The sequence below is a fragment of the Hydra vulgaris genome, chromosome 12 (assembly GCF_038396675.1).
Source record: "Hydra vulgaris chromosome 12, alternate assembly HydraT2T_AEP".
Classification (NCBI taxonomy): domain Eukaryota; kingdom Metazoa; phylum Cnidaria; class Hydrozoa; order Anthoathecata; family Hydridae; genus Hydra; species Hydra vulgaris.
Window position 1 is genome coordinate 78,618,253 of NC_088931.1, and position 16,748 is coordinate 78,635,000.

Sequence of the window (16,748 nt, forward strand, 5' to 3'; positions counted from 1 at the left end):
GAGAATAGTATCTAATATCATTTAACTCTGTCAAAATTGAATTCAAATCATTGGCTTTATTTCTAATATATACAGGAAAAGTTTCTAACATACTACAGTTTGTTAATTTGCAATTATGACCACTACAAAACCATTCACGTAAAGAAATATGATACCCTTTATATGACAATGAGGCATAAAGATCTTTATTTACAGATATTGACTCAAAAGCAGTTGGTATGCCTGATTTTTCATCAAAACATGGCTTATAATAAACAACACTATCATGAACTTTTTTAAATGTAAAGCCTGGCGGAGAATGTTGTTCTGTCAAAGAATCGAAATTAATTATTTCATCAACACTTTGAAAATCTTCAAACTCATCTTTTCCTAAATATCTCAAAGTTGGTTCTTTTCGGGGAACTTTAGAACCCTTAGAGTCGACGATCCACTTATTTCATCAGTTTGAATAGTTGGAACTGGAAGAAGATTCCATTTCAATGTGCATCTTTTTCCGTAACTAATAAATTTTTAATCAAAATGATTCACACAAATAGCTGAATATTTTGATGGAGCCCAATCTTTTCTATTAACAAAGTATATCCATCATTCTCGCAAATCAAATTCTTCAGGAAAATGAAATGTTTACTTTTTTGGACCATTAGAGTAACCAGTTTTACAGTTTGTAACAACACATTTATTAACCATTTTATTACTAAAACAAATCAAAAAAATGTAACACAGTTATTTTTAAATATAAATTTCACTTACATTTATTATTGGAATTATCTCCACTTAAATAACATCGCATAAAAAAGCAGTTCGACTATATACAGTAATAATAATAGACTGTCTGTTTGTCTATTTCATTACCTTACTCTCTAATGGAATATAATGAAGCAGCCAATTAGTCAGAATACATTCACATAATAAACAGTCGTTTCCGCAACGGCAAAACCGTAAATAAAAACTTAATATCCTAATTGGTGTTTTGGTAAACAGTAATAAGTAATTTCACAGAATTGAAAAAATTCTTGACACCTTTTATTCATTTTGTTTTTGGGAGTTTTAAATATGCAACAGAAACCATGAGTAAACTTTTACGTTGTATGTCGGCTGGATGTTTGTCGTATTACCATTTTTTTTTTGTAAATAACATTTCGTAAATTAGTAAATTGCTAGCAATTGGATACTTTGGCACATCTGTCAACAACGGACGTACTAATAGTTATAAAATTGATAGAAAAAGAAGCAAGAAGGTCACAAAAGTAGTTAATATGTTAGCTTCATGGCAACGAATTGCTACAATGCCATTTATTTCAATACCTTGATAGTCTAACGATCTGTCCCCGTGGGTTTTCTAGACTTATTGATAAAACAATATCAGCACGTCAACAAATGACTGTAATTCATTTTAATAAAATATATAGATTTTTTTAAAATAGAGTTGAGAACTCTCAGCACTGATCAAATATATTATTGGGAAATAACAAGCATTGTTTCTCTAGGTGAATGCTCTTCAGGATTGGCACAGCAACTCCCAGCAGCTCCATATCATCTAAGATGACTAACAACGGCAAGTCATGGGCTCCAGCTGTACGTGTCAACGTTAGAGCAGTCAGAACAGCCGAGAACTTTCTCTATTTATATTGTTCGTGTTTATGTTCCAATGTGGTTAAGCATTAAGTCTAAATCTTCTTGTAAGATTCTTCTTTTTTATAAAATTTTAAAAGATTTTTTTGCCATCTTTTCCTTTTTTGGGGAACTTGAAGTTCATAATTTTGAAATTATTTTTTGAAATTGAAATTTTTTTTAGTTTGAGGATTCAAAACCTACTTTTTATTTTGTTAATTGCTATTACATATCAAGATTCTGTAAACTAGCTTTAATTTTGCAACAATTAGCAACTAACACATTAATTTTTTTGAGATAATTTTTCAATAAAATAAATGCAAGATATGTGAATGTTTTAAATAATTCATTTTCTTTTCTAATTAAACCCCAAGTTAAGGTTTCGGTTAGGTTTTTTTTTTTTTAACTTTTTTTTATAAAAAAGAAATGAATGGCTAACTTTTTTAATATTTACATTTTTGTTTGGTTTTTATTGTTTAAAACCAACGAGTTTTAACCGAAGTTGCTCAACGAACGAACAAACGTGCTTTAAATAAACAAAGTAAAAAAAAAAAAAAGTAATGCTTTTTTTTTTATATTATTCAAACAAATGTGATGTTACTATAGAAACTAAAAGTGATCTTAAGCTGTTTTTATTTTCATTTTATTTTTGCCATTTGATTTGACCTTTGAAAACTACTTGAGCAATCTTCGAATCTCTTTTTTTCAAATACTATATAGGTGAACTTTCCACAAATGATTTATAAGTAATTTATTCACAAAGGTTTTGAGAGTCATCGGGACTTATGGAGATGCTAGAAAATATGCCGGAAGCTGTGTCAAAATAAATCAAAAGCAAATAAAGATTAAACATTGAAAGAAATGCTAGCAACATTTGATAGGTTTAGCAAATCTTCCTGATAAAAAAACAAATCTTGTTAATTCTAAAAATTAACATCAGTAGCATAACTTCTAAAGCAAAAAATAATATGCTTTAATATCTTTCAATAAAAAAAAAAAAAAAAAAAAAATAAAACATAATTTAATTAACGTCATTTTAAAATGGTATTTACGTCATTTAATATTTATCTCTGGTCACGCTTCGTGAGTTACTTTATTTTACTTTATTTGTCTTATGGTTGAATATAAACATTGAGTACGAATGTTTATATAAACTTAATTAACCCTTTCTTTCCCAATGTTGCCATTTAGCAAAACAAACTTTAAATTCAAAAATCAAACCCTGTTTAATCTTTTTTTAATCTTAAGTAATGCTTAAGTTTTGCTACTTCCTACTAGATGGCAACATGTGCAATTTAAAAATGAACAAGTATGTTTTAAGTCCTATGGAGAAATCTTCGTTTGGCATTATTAAGCACGTCATAATTTTTTTTTAAAATGTAAAATGAAAACAAAATAAATGCCATAGGCTAGAGCTTAATATTAACGTTTAAAAAATACCAAACTTATCGTTTTATTATTAGTTAAAAACTTATGCAACTTTTAAACCACAAAATTTATGATTTTTTTTTTTTTGTATGACATTTTTAGCAATTTAAAGTTTTTAAGAATAGCATCCACGTTTCTATCACGTCCGTTCATTTACAAAAACAACAATAAATAAGACCATTATTATTTAAAACTATGAATATAATAGTAATAAAACTGTAGTAGTTGGAATTTTAATGGCTAGAAAACGACCCACCTTTGACATAATAAATCTGCGACAGTACTTTTTTAAGAATATCTTTTTTAACGGTGATGCAAAAAGGTTTTTTAAAAAATAAATTGATTTTAAAAATTAAATTTCGTTCTGAAAATTGACAAGTTAAGTCTTGAAAATTGACGATTGCTAAAAGAAAAAAAAATGTGTTTCTTATTAGTTAACTCTTTAGTGGGAGGCATATTTTTTGTTAACATTCAAAGTTATGCACACTATTAGAGTAATATAATGCTATAATTTGATTTTGTTATTTAATCAAAAAAACATTAAATACTTTCAAAAATATTTAGGTTATAATATGACCTTAATTTTTGAATCAAATTATCTCTAAAAAAAAAATTCAAAAAAATATATTTAATACTATTGTAAAGCTATGGTTCTACTTTTTCCAATAAACAAACAAAAAGTTATTGTATTTTAAGTTATCGGTTGAACGATGGAAGAACGTACACCCCTAACTATTTTGTCGGCATAAAACGTCAAATATTTTTTCTTTAGACGTGTTTTATCGATTATCGATATTACATTCTCATATGTTGAAGTGCCTAGCATTTAAATTTCCAAGTAAAAAGTCATTAATAAAGTATTATATATTGAAAATTTAATTGAAAATGAAACAATTTAAGAAGAAGATGTTACATACCTGTGTTTTGTATAACTTATATAATAAGAAAAACAAATCAATCGTCTCAAATGCAGCGAATTGCCACATTCCGCTTTCATCCATACACTTCATTTTATACCATAAACTCCGCATGATCCGTATTCCATATTTAAGCTTATTAAATATATTGTGAATAATTAACAAATTAATTAATTATTGACAAAGCAATTGAAAAATATATAACTCAAAAATCAGTCTGAAGAACAAAATAAATGTGGTTTTTGTTTACTTTATAAAAATAATGCTAATTCTCCCACCTAAATCTTTTTAGCGAAAGTTGGAACGAAATTCTTCGAACTACTGGTTCAATTAAAGAAAACTATCTCTTATTTCAAAAGAACTTACCGGTTATTTGGAAAAAATATTAAGAAATGGAAGTGTATAGTTGCTCGATGTTTTTCTAATTATTTGCATTGAATCTGTATTTTAAAGTCATGTTTGAGTGCTGCAAAGCCATGTAATATAAGTGTATTGGCAAGCGAGTTTTTGAGAGTAGAAATTGTTTGCAATTGTAAATTGCGAGTAAAACTTATTGGTCTTTTTTCTAACTTTAACATTTTAACATCAAGATAAATCAACTAAAAGACCAAGGTTCTAACTTCTGCTTAAATAAAAAGAATAAAGTTATCTTTATTTTATTTTTGCATAGGTAAATTAAAAAGTTGTGAAAAGTTGTGCATCTTTTTAATAAATTAGAAACGAGAATTGAAAGTTTTTTTCTTTATTTCCAAAACTAAATTTGAGTACACAGTCGTGAACAAACAATTAGGATTTTAATTGAAATGAATTATAACGAAATTTATAATTAACAAAAAAAATAAAAAAATAAAAATAAAATGTTTTGAAATAATTGTAATGCTTGTTTTGAAATTAGGAAGATCGACGAATTAAAAATTCACATATTTTTTAAGTTCATAAAATATTGACTACGTTATTTTTTAAAATCAGTGTTAATCAGGTGTATCGCAAATTATTTCTAAGATTTTATTATTTGTAATAAAAAAGTTCATCATGCTGTGTAAAAAGTTTTGTTGCTAATTTTATAAAAATAGTTAAATTAGATGTACATGGTAACTGATTTTCAACATGGGTAAAAACAACAGTAAATTAAGATCGGACGAAATTGAATATATTTGTGAACAAACGTATTATAACGCGTGTGAGGTTCAGGAATGGTACAAGGGTATGTATTAAATTATAAAAATTTAAATAATATTTAAGCCGTAGGTTTTGGTTTTTAACATACAAAACCCACTTTATATCAATTGGGTTATTCAACAATTAAATTTAGGTACAAAATATTTAAGCTGTAACGCAGCAGTTACAAATGATTTTAACTTTTATCATTAAAGCTCAGCCTAATTGACTTTGCGTTAAGACGAGGAATCGACAGATTGTCTAACTTAAATTATTTCTCGTCATTTACTCGATATTTGAGCTTTTTGCCTCAGCGTACAAGAAAAACTGACTTATATATAGAAACCAGCCTATTAATGGTTCAGTGAATCTAAGTGTCTCTGTAATACATAATACTCATTTAAAAAGTGTTTTTTCTGTTGTCAACTTTCAATCGCCGCGGAATTATAATGTAATAAAGAATCTCGTAAAGCAATACAAATGTGGTTTTGCATATAGAAAATTATTAATTTTTTTATGAGGCGCAGTCTGTTAATTTAAAAACGACAAAACGTTAATACGACTTGAATTTATATAAAGAGCAGCTCTACGCAGATGTTTTTTATTGTTATTTATTTGCCTGTGTTGTTTGCTTGCTGTTGTAAAAAAGCTAATCAATTGTTTTCATTCGTAATAAGTTTGTCTGAAAGATTTAATTCTGTTGTTGTTATTTTGGGCTCATCATCTTATTAGTGTTGGTTGGTAAACCTAGAAAAAATTTGTGAAAACGACTCTAATTTTAGAAATACTTATTTTAAAAATAATGTTCTAATTTCAAAAATTTCTTGTATTTTTATTAATCGCTGAAAAATAAATTAAAGATTGCATACCGCTAGATTAACATCTCAGTCTGTAATTACCTTCTGAGCGTATAAAGCTTTTTTTATATTTTATTAATGAAGCCATCTGTTTCTATTGTTTTTGTTTTTTTTTTAAAACTAATTTTTCGTTTTTTTTTAAACGAATATTTGCAATGAAATGTTTTAAGGCCTATATATTTTGCAACTGCTTTTAAGGCTTCATTTATTTTGTATTTTATTACCAATAACAAGAATATTGTAATGGGTAAGGCAAATAGTAAGCTGAAGCCTGAAATTATTGCTGATCTACGTGAAAGCACAGAGTTTACAGAAAGTGAACTGCAGGAATGGTACCGAGGTTAGTTGACTTTATTAAAAACATAACTATAATAAATAAATGCAATACATTTGAAACCTAACTTAAAATTGTTCTTTTCATTGGATCAGGCATTTGTTTTTATATAATCAGTAAGGTTTTAAAACCTTATTAAAGTAATGAATGACAATTTTTTTTTAAATCAGTATTATTTTTTATTTTAATTTTGTTTTATTAAGTAAACAATAAAAATTAGTTTAGATAGATAGTAATGTGGGATCCATTAATATTAATATTAACATCATTGTATTTTAGTTCTGCCTTAAAACCATATTTCTTTGACTAAATGGCAGTACAAATCTACTAAAAACCATCTTTTTTTTTCTTTTCTTTTAGTTATCCTGTTTAACATTTTTATATATATTTTGAAGGTTTTTTGAAAGATTGTCCAGATGGAACATTAACAGTTGAAGAGTTCAAAAAAATTTATGGTAATTTTTTTCCATATGGAGATGCTGCTAAATTTGCTGAGCATGTTTTTCGTACATTTGATGCTAATGGTGATGGAAGGATTGACTTTCGAGAATTCATTTGTGCACTCAGTGTTACAAGTCGAGGAACATTAGAGCAAAAGTTAAAATGGGCTTTTTCTATGTATGACCTTGATGCTAATGGGTAAAAAATTTCTTTTCAAATTTGTTTATTTGCAAAATGCATTTGGTTTGTCTTTGTTGCAATTATTGAATATATTATTATTACTTTTTATTATTATTATTATATACATACATACATACATACATGCATACATACACATATAAATACAGACAAACACACATAAATACACACACACATACATACATATATATATATATATATATATATATATATATATATATATATATATATATATATAGACACCAGTAGTTTTTAATTTTTTCAAAAGAAAAAGTTGTTTTTAGTGGGAATACCTTAATTAGATTTTAAAACAATAATATGAAAAATAAGTCTTCTCGACTCTATGTTATTTTGATTTAAATTTTGATAATTTATTATAAAGTATAGACTAGGGTGGGTCATAATAAATTTTTAAAATGGGTTAGACCTTTTTTTAATGTATTTTCATATATAATGAAATGTAAATGCAATGTTGTTTAATTTTAACTATGTTTAAGGCGTGTTATTGTTTTAAAATTTTTTTTTTACCTAAAATCCACAAATTGGATGAACTTATATGAATAAAGCACTTTAAAAAAACATGTTTTAAAATATTACATTTTATTTGACTTTACATTAATAATTTAAAAAAAAAAATTTCCTCTATAAAAAATGCAAAAAATTGCTGTATAAAAGTTGCTATATATATATATATGTATATATATATATATATATATATATATTTATATATATATATATATATATATATATATATATATATATATATATATATGTATATATATATATATATATATATATATATATATATATATATATATATATATATATATATATACATATACATATATATATAGTGTATTATCACTAAAGACTCATTAAAATTCAGCTAATTTCTGATGAGTTTTTATTAATGAAACACTGTGTTAAATTAAAAAATTGATAAGTGATTTTCTACTAATTTAAATATATATATATATATATATATATATATATATATATATAATATTTAAGTATATATATATATATAATATTTAAGTATATATATATAATATTTAAATATATATATATATAACTTTTTACTTAAAAGTATTTTTAAATTGTTTAAAAAAAAAGATACGGAGTTCAGTATGCATTTTCATAACTTTTTTTCTTTCTTTTTTTTCATTCCTCTTCTGCGAAATTATCCATATTTATATATATATATATATATATATATATATATATATATATATATATATATACACACACACACACACACACACACACACACACACACACACACACACACACACACACACACACACAGAAGTTGGTAGAAAATTATAGAAAAGAGTAAATTTTATTAAAGGTTTAAGATGTTGAAGAATGGCTGGTAACATTTGTTGTGGCTATGTATAGAAACAACTGTAATTTTAAAAAGTGAAAAGTTAGAGAAAGAAGAGTTGGTTTTAAAATTTCACTGTTGGTCAGATGAAATAGAAGCAAACGGGTTTATATTGAGCATGAATGAGTATTGGAAAATGAAATGGGAGGAAAAATTCAGAATAAATTTACAAGAGATATGTGTAGTGGTATACATGGTGTATACTTAATACTGTTGGTTTTTTAATTTATAAAATGTAGTTTTGGTAAGTACATAGAAAAAACGAAAATAAGATTGTGTGGTAGAAAGAGAGTATTGGTAAGTTTTGTTATCCTGGAATTACAAATGACTAGCTGGTGAAAAGAGTAATGTGTGTTTCTTCCAGATTAAGAGATTTATCTTCACTTCTAACAGGAAAAATTTCAAAAATTAAAGCAAAGTTATGCACCCCATGTGTCCAGGGTGTTATGAAGTATGGCAGTAAAACATAGGCAATGAAAGTTGATAATGTTTAGTATCTTGAAAGAACAAAGAATATGATGATTAGATGGATGTGTGTCTGAGTTAGAAATAGATGATGGCTGAATTAGGTCAGAAAAAAAAGCAATGGTTTTAAATAGAGATCGTTTTGAATTAATTGTCAAAACTTTTTATGAACTTTAAGTGTTAATAGTTTTTACTTTTTTTGTGTGTGAAAAATGTTGGTTTTCATTTATTCAGTTTTTTTAAATACTTTTGATAAGTTAGAAAAAATTTTTTTGGTTTGTTACAATTTTTTTATTTTTATAGCTATATTTCTCGAGAAGAAATGCTTGAAATAGTTCGTGCAATATACAAAATGGTTGGAAATGTGGTAAAAATGCCAGAAGATGAATCTACTCCAGAAAAACGAGTTGATAAAATTTTTAGACAGATGGATAAAAACACTGACGGAAAATTATCCTTAGCTGAATTTATAGAGGGTGCTAAAAGTGATCCGTCAATAGTTAGGTTATTACAATGTGACCCAGCTGGTAATCGTTAGTTTCACAATCCACATTTTGTAATTCCACAATCTTGCAATTAGACAGTTTTTCTCTAAGTCTAATTTTTTTGTCTTGTAAACATCACAGTTTATATTCCATCAAACGTTGAATATTCGTTCGTTGTAAATTAAATCAATTCTTAGTTTTTATAGAGATTGTTTCCATGTATATTTTAACTTTCTTTTCCCTAAATTATTTTGTCCTCCCCCATATCTCTAAAAAAAATATATATTTTTTTTCATTGTTTTTAAAAAGTTGTTAAGGGTTTGTTATAGGTCTAAATAATTTGATGAATTTAAGATTAAATAAATAGGATATTTGCGTTCATTTCATTTCGAATTTTTAAATTAGGCTCATAAAGTTTCTTGTTTAATATTTTTCTCATGTTTTATTTCTTTTTTAATTGCTGTTTATTTTACATAGTTATTATTTTTCTTACGAAGGATTTCAATGAGTTCATTGGGGATTTTTATACAAAATCATTAAGTACAAGGCATTTTATAAGAAGTGTTATTGTTTTTAAGATAATCTGCTAAAATAAAGAAACTTGAAGCGTTCACGATCCTTCAAATAAATATATTTATTTGATAATTAAATGTGGTTGAAAACGCTATAAACTTTAAACATTAAAAATATAAATAATTTTTTTTTTCATTAATCAAAACGAGACATTTTCAGCTACAGTTTTTACACGATTTTTACGAAAAATATTACTTTTAAATCTCTACAGCATTGCTTATTTTTATAATATTATATTAAAAGAAATGTCGTTGTTTAAAAAAATGTCGTTGTTTGAAAAAAACATGAATAGTATTAAAAAAAACAACGACCGGAAAAAAAAATTAACTTTTTCATACAAAATTAAAAAAAAAAAAGTTAAAAAAGTGCTAAACGTCGATAGAAATCGACGTTTCGAAAGGAATTTCGCTACGTCAATTTTTAACTTAAAATGTCATTAAATTGTTGAATTAGAATTATACTTTCGATTTGTAATGAGAGAAATCTAAATTTTCAACCAAACTATTATATATAAATAATATTACATTTGAAAAGTAGTATACACACTTTGAAAAGTATTGCAAGTTAAAACTTTTTCCTCGTTGTGCGAAGCAAAAAATTCGAACGCTTTTAACAAAATCTAATGCAACATCAGATATTTAAAGATTTAAATTTTGCTAAAGTTTTTAACAGCGGAACATATTTTAAGAGGAACTTTTATTTTATATATACATATATATATATATATATAAAGCCTAATATAAGTCAAAGTTTAATTTATTTTTGAAGCAAAGAATGCTTTCTTTTCAATAATATGTTTCATAAAAAAAAAAAGACCTATGAATAATATTTTTTTAAATATTTTTTACAAGAAGGTATTTTTGATCGGATTTATATTATTTTCAATTTACGTCACAATTATAATCAATGAGAACAAATAATAAAAATATAATTTTTTCTTATTAGGTGATCAATAAAACCAATATAGATAAGAAAGCTAATAAAAAGTCTACACTTCTTAGAGTTCTGTGATATAGCATTGCAAAGGCATTGCAATGCCATATCGTTGTGGAGTAACATATACGATCGCAAAACCACAATCAGCACGCGTTGTTTTCACATTAAGGAAGTAAACACATAGAAATTATTTTATTAATTATTGACTTTATTTTATTAATTATTGACTTGAGCTGAATTGAACTGAATGAATGAAGGTTGTAAAAGCTGAATAGTAATTTTTTTTTAGTTTTTATTAAATAACTTCCTTATTTTACAACGTATTCAAATTAAAACATTACCGTTAGATTTATAATAAAACTCTATTAGACTGTATTGTTAAACCATTTAAACCTAGTTTTTAAATGTTGAAAGCTTTAAATAAGTAAATAAAGATTGTTTTCGAATGACGCAACTTAAATGTTTTTTTCCTCACAGAGATTTTATCAAACAAAAATATCGTTTACATGTTCTGATAAAGAAAGCTCTCCTTTATATATATATATATATATATATATATATATATATATATATATATATATATATATATATATATATATATATATATATATATATATATATATATATATATATATCCTCTGTTTTTACATTATGATATGTTTTTAGTAAAGATAAACTTAAAACAGACTTAAATAGTGGAGTGAAAATACAGATTTACAGAGTTTAAACGGTTTCTTAGCTACTCTTTTGAGGAGGGGGCAAAGTTGTTTCAAGACTTTTTTTAATTTGTGACAAGCATATTGTTTTGGCGCCGTTTTATGTTTCCTTGATCGTCGAAATTTTAATTTCATCAATGAGTTCTTCTGTATTGTCTTTAATAAAAATCATCCTAGGCGTCACATCAATATTTAACGACAGGTGTCACGGTATTTAGGTATATCAAGCGTCACAACAGTTTTTATTAAAATATAAGTTTTAAAGTTTTGATCCGTTTTAGATGTTTTTTCAAGTTTATCATTTAGTACAATTTTTTAATGACGACGTTTTTACTTTTATTATTAAGTACTCCTATGTTTCGTTTCAAACTTAATTATTTAAATAAAGTTAAAAATATAAAACTTTTTTGGTCATTTAGTAATTTCAGTGAGGTTTTAAAAACATCAAATGTTTTTACAAAATATATAACTTAATTGTGAAACCCGTGAAACCTTAGTAACTTAAATCAAGTGTTTCGAAACATGTTTATTTTAGCGTACTCATTATCTTCATAATACAAATACTATTGTAATGAAAACTAATTTAATTTAAGACATGTGTGGAACTGTGTTGAGATAAGTAGGTCTTAAAATATTTTTTAAATAATCAATTAAAATTTTATTTTGTTTGCTTTTTCTAAGAATATTTACACTAAAAATTAACATGAAAATAAGTTTAAAGCCAATATTAATAAATAATATCGCATATTTAATCTAGAAATGATGGTGAGTATAAATAAAGGCTGATTTATTTAACCAAAATAAAGTACAGGAGAATAAGTAATTTTAGGACACTTTATAAAAAGTGATATAAGTATTACATCGCATAATTGATATAATTAAAACTATAAAGTTTGATATAAACCATGTTATCAGTACATCAAACCTTTTAATAAGTACTCAAAAGTGTTGCGTATTAAATTTTATCACCAACTTACTTAACATATGAAATTACACAATGATACTTGTAGACAAATGTTGTTGATACTTGTAGACAACTGTTGTTGATACTTGTAAACAAATATTTTTGAACTGTGAAAAAATGTATAAATTAAATGATTTTTAAGTTTTATCACAAATAATATAATATTTGTTGCAAATTATAATATGCTTATCTTATCAACCACATGTTTATACATTACACACATAAATCAAGTCAAAACCAAAATAAATATATTCTTATAAGTTCTAACATCAAGCATGCTTATATATAGTAATAATTACTAGTCTGAAGTAAACCCCCTCCTCCTCACTGTCAAATTAATAAAAAAAGGTAATAGAAAGAAATTTAGATTTATCTAATAGCACTATGGTTGTTGAAATTTTGAAATTTTAAAATGAGTTATCTCAAAAACCATTTAATCAAATCTTATGATTTTTTCTTTAAATGATGCATACATAAGTTTTCTGTGCATGAGTTTTGTTTACATCTGAATAGTTTTTTCAATGTTGAGTAAAAAATGGTAAAAATCAAAAAAATATTTTGAAATTTTATTTAAAGAACGCTTATGTTCAATAATATCAAAACCATGTAAAGTTCCAAATTATCATAAAACGTTTTAAGGAGAACGAAACTATAAACTGAAAACAAGGAAGTGGTGGAAAATCAAAATTTAACTACAAAGTTACAACAAAATTTAGCTACAAAATTTAAATGCAGTAGATCTTTCATTCAGAGAGTATCCAAAAAAGAATAACTGAAAGCTTATTACAAGCAAAAAAAAATACCAGAAAGATCACTTGATGGCTTTAATTTGCTAAAGTTAATGTCGATAAAAAATTGGTGCATTTTAGAAGACAATGAAACTGTAGAAAAGATTACTCAATGCCACTTCAATGCTTTATAAAGCGTCTTACAGATTTAATTCGAATCTCAATATTTGTTTCAAAGCTCTCCTTTTATAACAAATTAAACTTTGACAAATTTTTGAGTGATAAGATCCTTTAAAAAACACTTTTTAATTAAAAAACATAAGCGACTAACTTTATAAAGTTAGTGGACAGATCTTGCACCAAAAAATTGAGTCGATCTTGTTCCCAAGAATGCTAATCCGGATTAGCAACCATCCTGATTAGCAAGCCATCAATACTTACTGGACAATCGTGAGGGAAAAAAGCAAATGTGCAAATAATGTTGAAAAACTTCGAAGTTTTTGGATTAAAGTGTCTTAAATGTAACTTTAGTAACTCATTGTAATTTTAGTAATTCATTGTAATTTTAGTAATACATTGTAATTTTAGTAATACATTGTAATTTTAGTGATACATTGTAATTTTAGTGATACATTATAATTTTAGTGATTGACCAATATGTCATAGTCTTTGGCAAGAATTGTTCGATTGATGTTATTGTTAATTTTTGTGTTTGCTCTTTTGTTGTTGCCCTATACAAGTGTCATCCTTGAATTATATATTTTTACATATACATCGTATAGCTAAAAGTTAGTCAATGGACTGAAACCTAAAAAAAATAAGATATTAAATAAAATATAGAGAGGATTTAACAAAAAAAATGACAGTTAAACAAAGAATGCTAATTCTTTAATAATAATAAAAGCCATGAAACAAAAAAAAATTGATACTAATAAATAATAATAATCATAACAATAGCAATAAAAATAACAAAAATAACAAAAAAGTGCATAAAATAATATTACAAATAATAACTACAATAGAATAAATGTAACAAAAATCAAAACAATATTAAAACAATTGATTGATATGATTTATAATCATGATTAAAAGTATAAAAATAAAAATAATTGCAAAGCTAAAGAATCACTATAACTATCCTTTGAAAACATATGAAATTATAACATATCTTTTTTGAAAGTTTTTTGATCGGTTTAGACGTCTTTTGAACGTTAAAAAGGCGTCTTTTATAGGTCCCATGCCCACTGGGTAATATTAAATAGATAATACTAAACAAAATTATTTTTACAATAATAGATAGATTAGGGTAATTTGAGCACCTTGATAATATAAGCATACGTAAAGATCTCTTAGATATTAGCTGTGAAGTTAAAACTGCTATGCATTTTTCGAATCGACTTTATGTGGTGATAACAGGAATCAGTACAATTAGCGTAAATTTATATGCAGTAATTACCGGCTATCATCTAATTAAAAACACTGTTAAATTTTTTGCGTTGTTAAAATAATATCATCACGCATGAATAAATCTGTGGCACGAAATTTTGGTGCTAAAATAACAAAATAAGTTTTTTCATAAAGAAAAATATGTTAGCTAAAATCTCAATCCATTTTTGTTTGAAAAACAATGCATAGAAACATTTAGTTTTGACTTTATTTAAAACCATTTTTGAAAAACACTGACTAATTTGAGCATGCTCAAATTATCCGGTCTTTTTAATTGAAATTACCTAGTTTAAAGCCCTAAAATAGCATGATTTTTGAATAAAAACAAAACATAGTAAAAAGTTTAAATATTTTCACAATACTAAATATTTTTCTGTAATTTAAATTCAAAAAGTTTGAATTACTTTTTTTTTAAAAGTTTGAGTTAATAAAATTGAGAAAATAACGAACTAATTTTTTTTTGAGGAAAACATAGCAGTATTGTTTCAACAAAAAGTGGATTAAAGTTTGATCTTTTAAAAGATTATCATTAAAATTTTAAAACTTATCATTAAAATTTTAATGATAAGTTTTGTTAATAACGAATCATTATATTCTAAAAATTAGTTCTAATTGTCAGGTTGGTGTATTTTTACAAAATTAATGCAATTTTTTTGAGCTAATTTAAAGGGCTCATACTACCAAGTGGTCTGGGTAATATGAGCACTTTTGCTACTTTTTTTAAAACCCCTATTTTAAGAAAAAAATTCGGGTGCCCAAATATCAAAGTGGATCATAAGTAGGGATCCCTAAAAACTGTTTATTCGCAAAAATTTTGAATTCAGCTTAATTATTTTTGAAAATATTCCAACTTCTGCTTAAGGTGCTCATATTACCCTGATCTACCCTAAAAGTAATAAAATAAAAATAATAATATAAAATAAAAAATAATAATGGTTTTATTAATACACTAATATATTATTTTTAATAATTATAAAATAATAATAAAAAATATAATAATTATTTGTAGTATATACTTAAATATAAATTTCTTAATTTGGTTAAAAAGAAGAAAGTTACTAACAAAAGGGTATTTAGCTAAAATCTTTTTTTATACATATAAATGATTTTGATTGGTTCAAGTGAGAAATACATTGATGCTTTGTGGAGAGCTTGCCATATTTGATAGTATTGAACATGCTTCCTAAACTTATTATTACATTTTCTAAATATTTATGCAATTAATTGATTTATGCAACTAAATGTTTATATACATGGGATTGTAGATCAGTTTCAAGGAGTTCATATAACTGATATTACAACTAGCGCAAAAAAACTCGTAGACAACTTGAAATTTAAGTAACACTGTTAATTTTAAAAATATTTACTCGTTTCATGTTATAACGATAACTCAAGAGATATATATTCGAAACTTCTCTTTTTATATTGTTATCAATACAAAACTTTTAAAGACATTTATAGTTTTACAGCAATCAATAAAAGTATATTGGGTTTATAGCAATGAAAAAAAGTATATTCGGTTTTACTCAACTTTAGTGACAATTTGTTTGCTCTTAACCATTTAGCAAGATTTAGAAGTTCTTGTTCATTAATTTATACATTTTTATATCATATTAAGCATAAAATATAACAGCTTTCAGTGTTAAGAGTCATTTTAAAATTAAAGAAATCGTTAATGTGTAATTATTTTTATGGTAAAAAATATGAACAAGATGAACAATTGCTTTATCAATAGAGTGACCTAAAATAAATCCAACTTTTTTTTGTAAAAATTGCTAGTAGTATCTAAAAATTTATATAATCTTATATAATTTATTCATTGTGTTCTAATAGTTTTGAATAGCATAATAGTGTGGATAGGTCTGTAGTGTGAGATAATGGTGATATTTTTGGACTAATAATACCCTTCAAGTTTATTAGTAAAAACTTCTTGTTTTATAAAAAGACAAGTTACCCAGCAAACATGTCAGCGTTGAATCAACGTTGAAAACCGGTCGCAGCGTAGAAAAAGCGTTACAGTCACAAAAACAACGCGCTTTCAACGTTGAATCAATGTTTGTTATTGTATACTAAATCGCGGTAAATTTAAACGTTGAATAAGCGTTGA

The 16,748-nt window shown here is 25.1% G+C and overlaps 1 protein-coding gene across 1 annotated transcript; it reads left to right on the top strand.

The window, feature by feature from the left end:
* The first annotated feature begins 4,951 nt into the window (after positions 1-4,951).
* Positions 4,952-9,500, top strand: LOC100209367 (neurocalcin homolog). Its single transcript, XM_065814554.1, has 3 exons — positions 4,952-6,311; positions 6,701-6,944; positions 9,097-9,500. The coding sequence occupies exons 1-3, from the start codon at positions 6,215-6,217 to the stop codon at positions 9,329-9,331; spliced, it is 576 nt and encodes a 191-aa protein (XP_065670626.1). The 5' UTR covers positions 4,952-6,214; the 3' UTR covers positions 9,332-9,500.
* Positions 9,501-16,748: the final 7,248 nt, after the last annotated feature.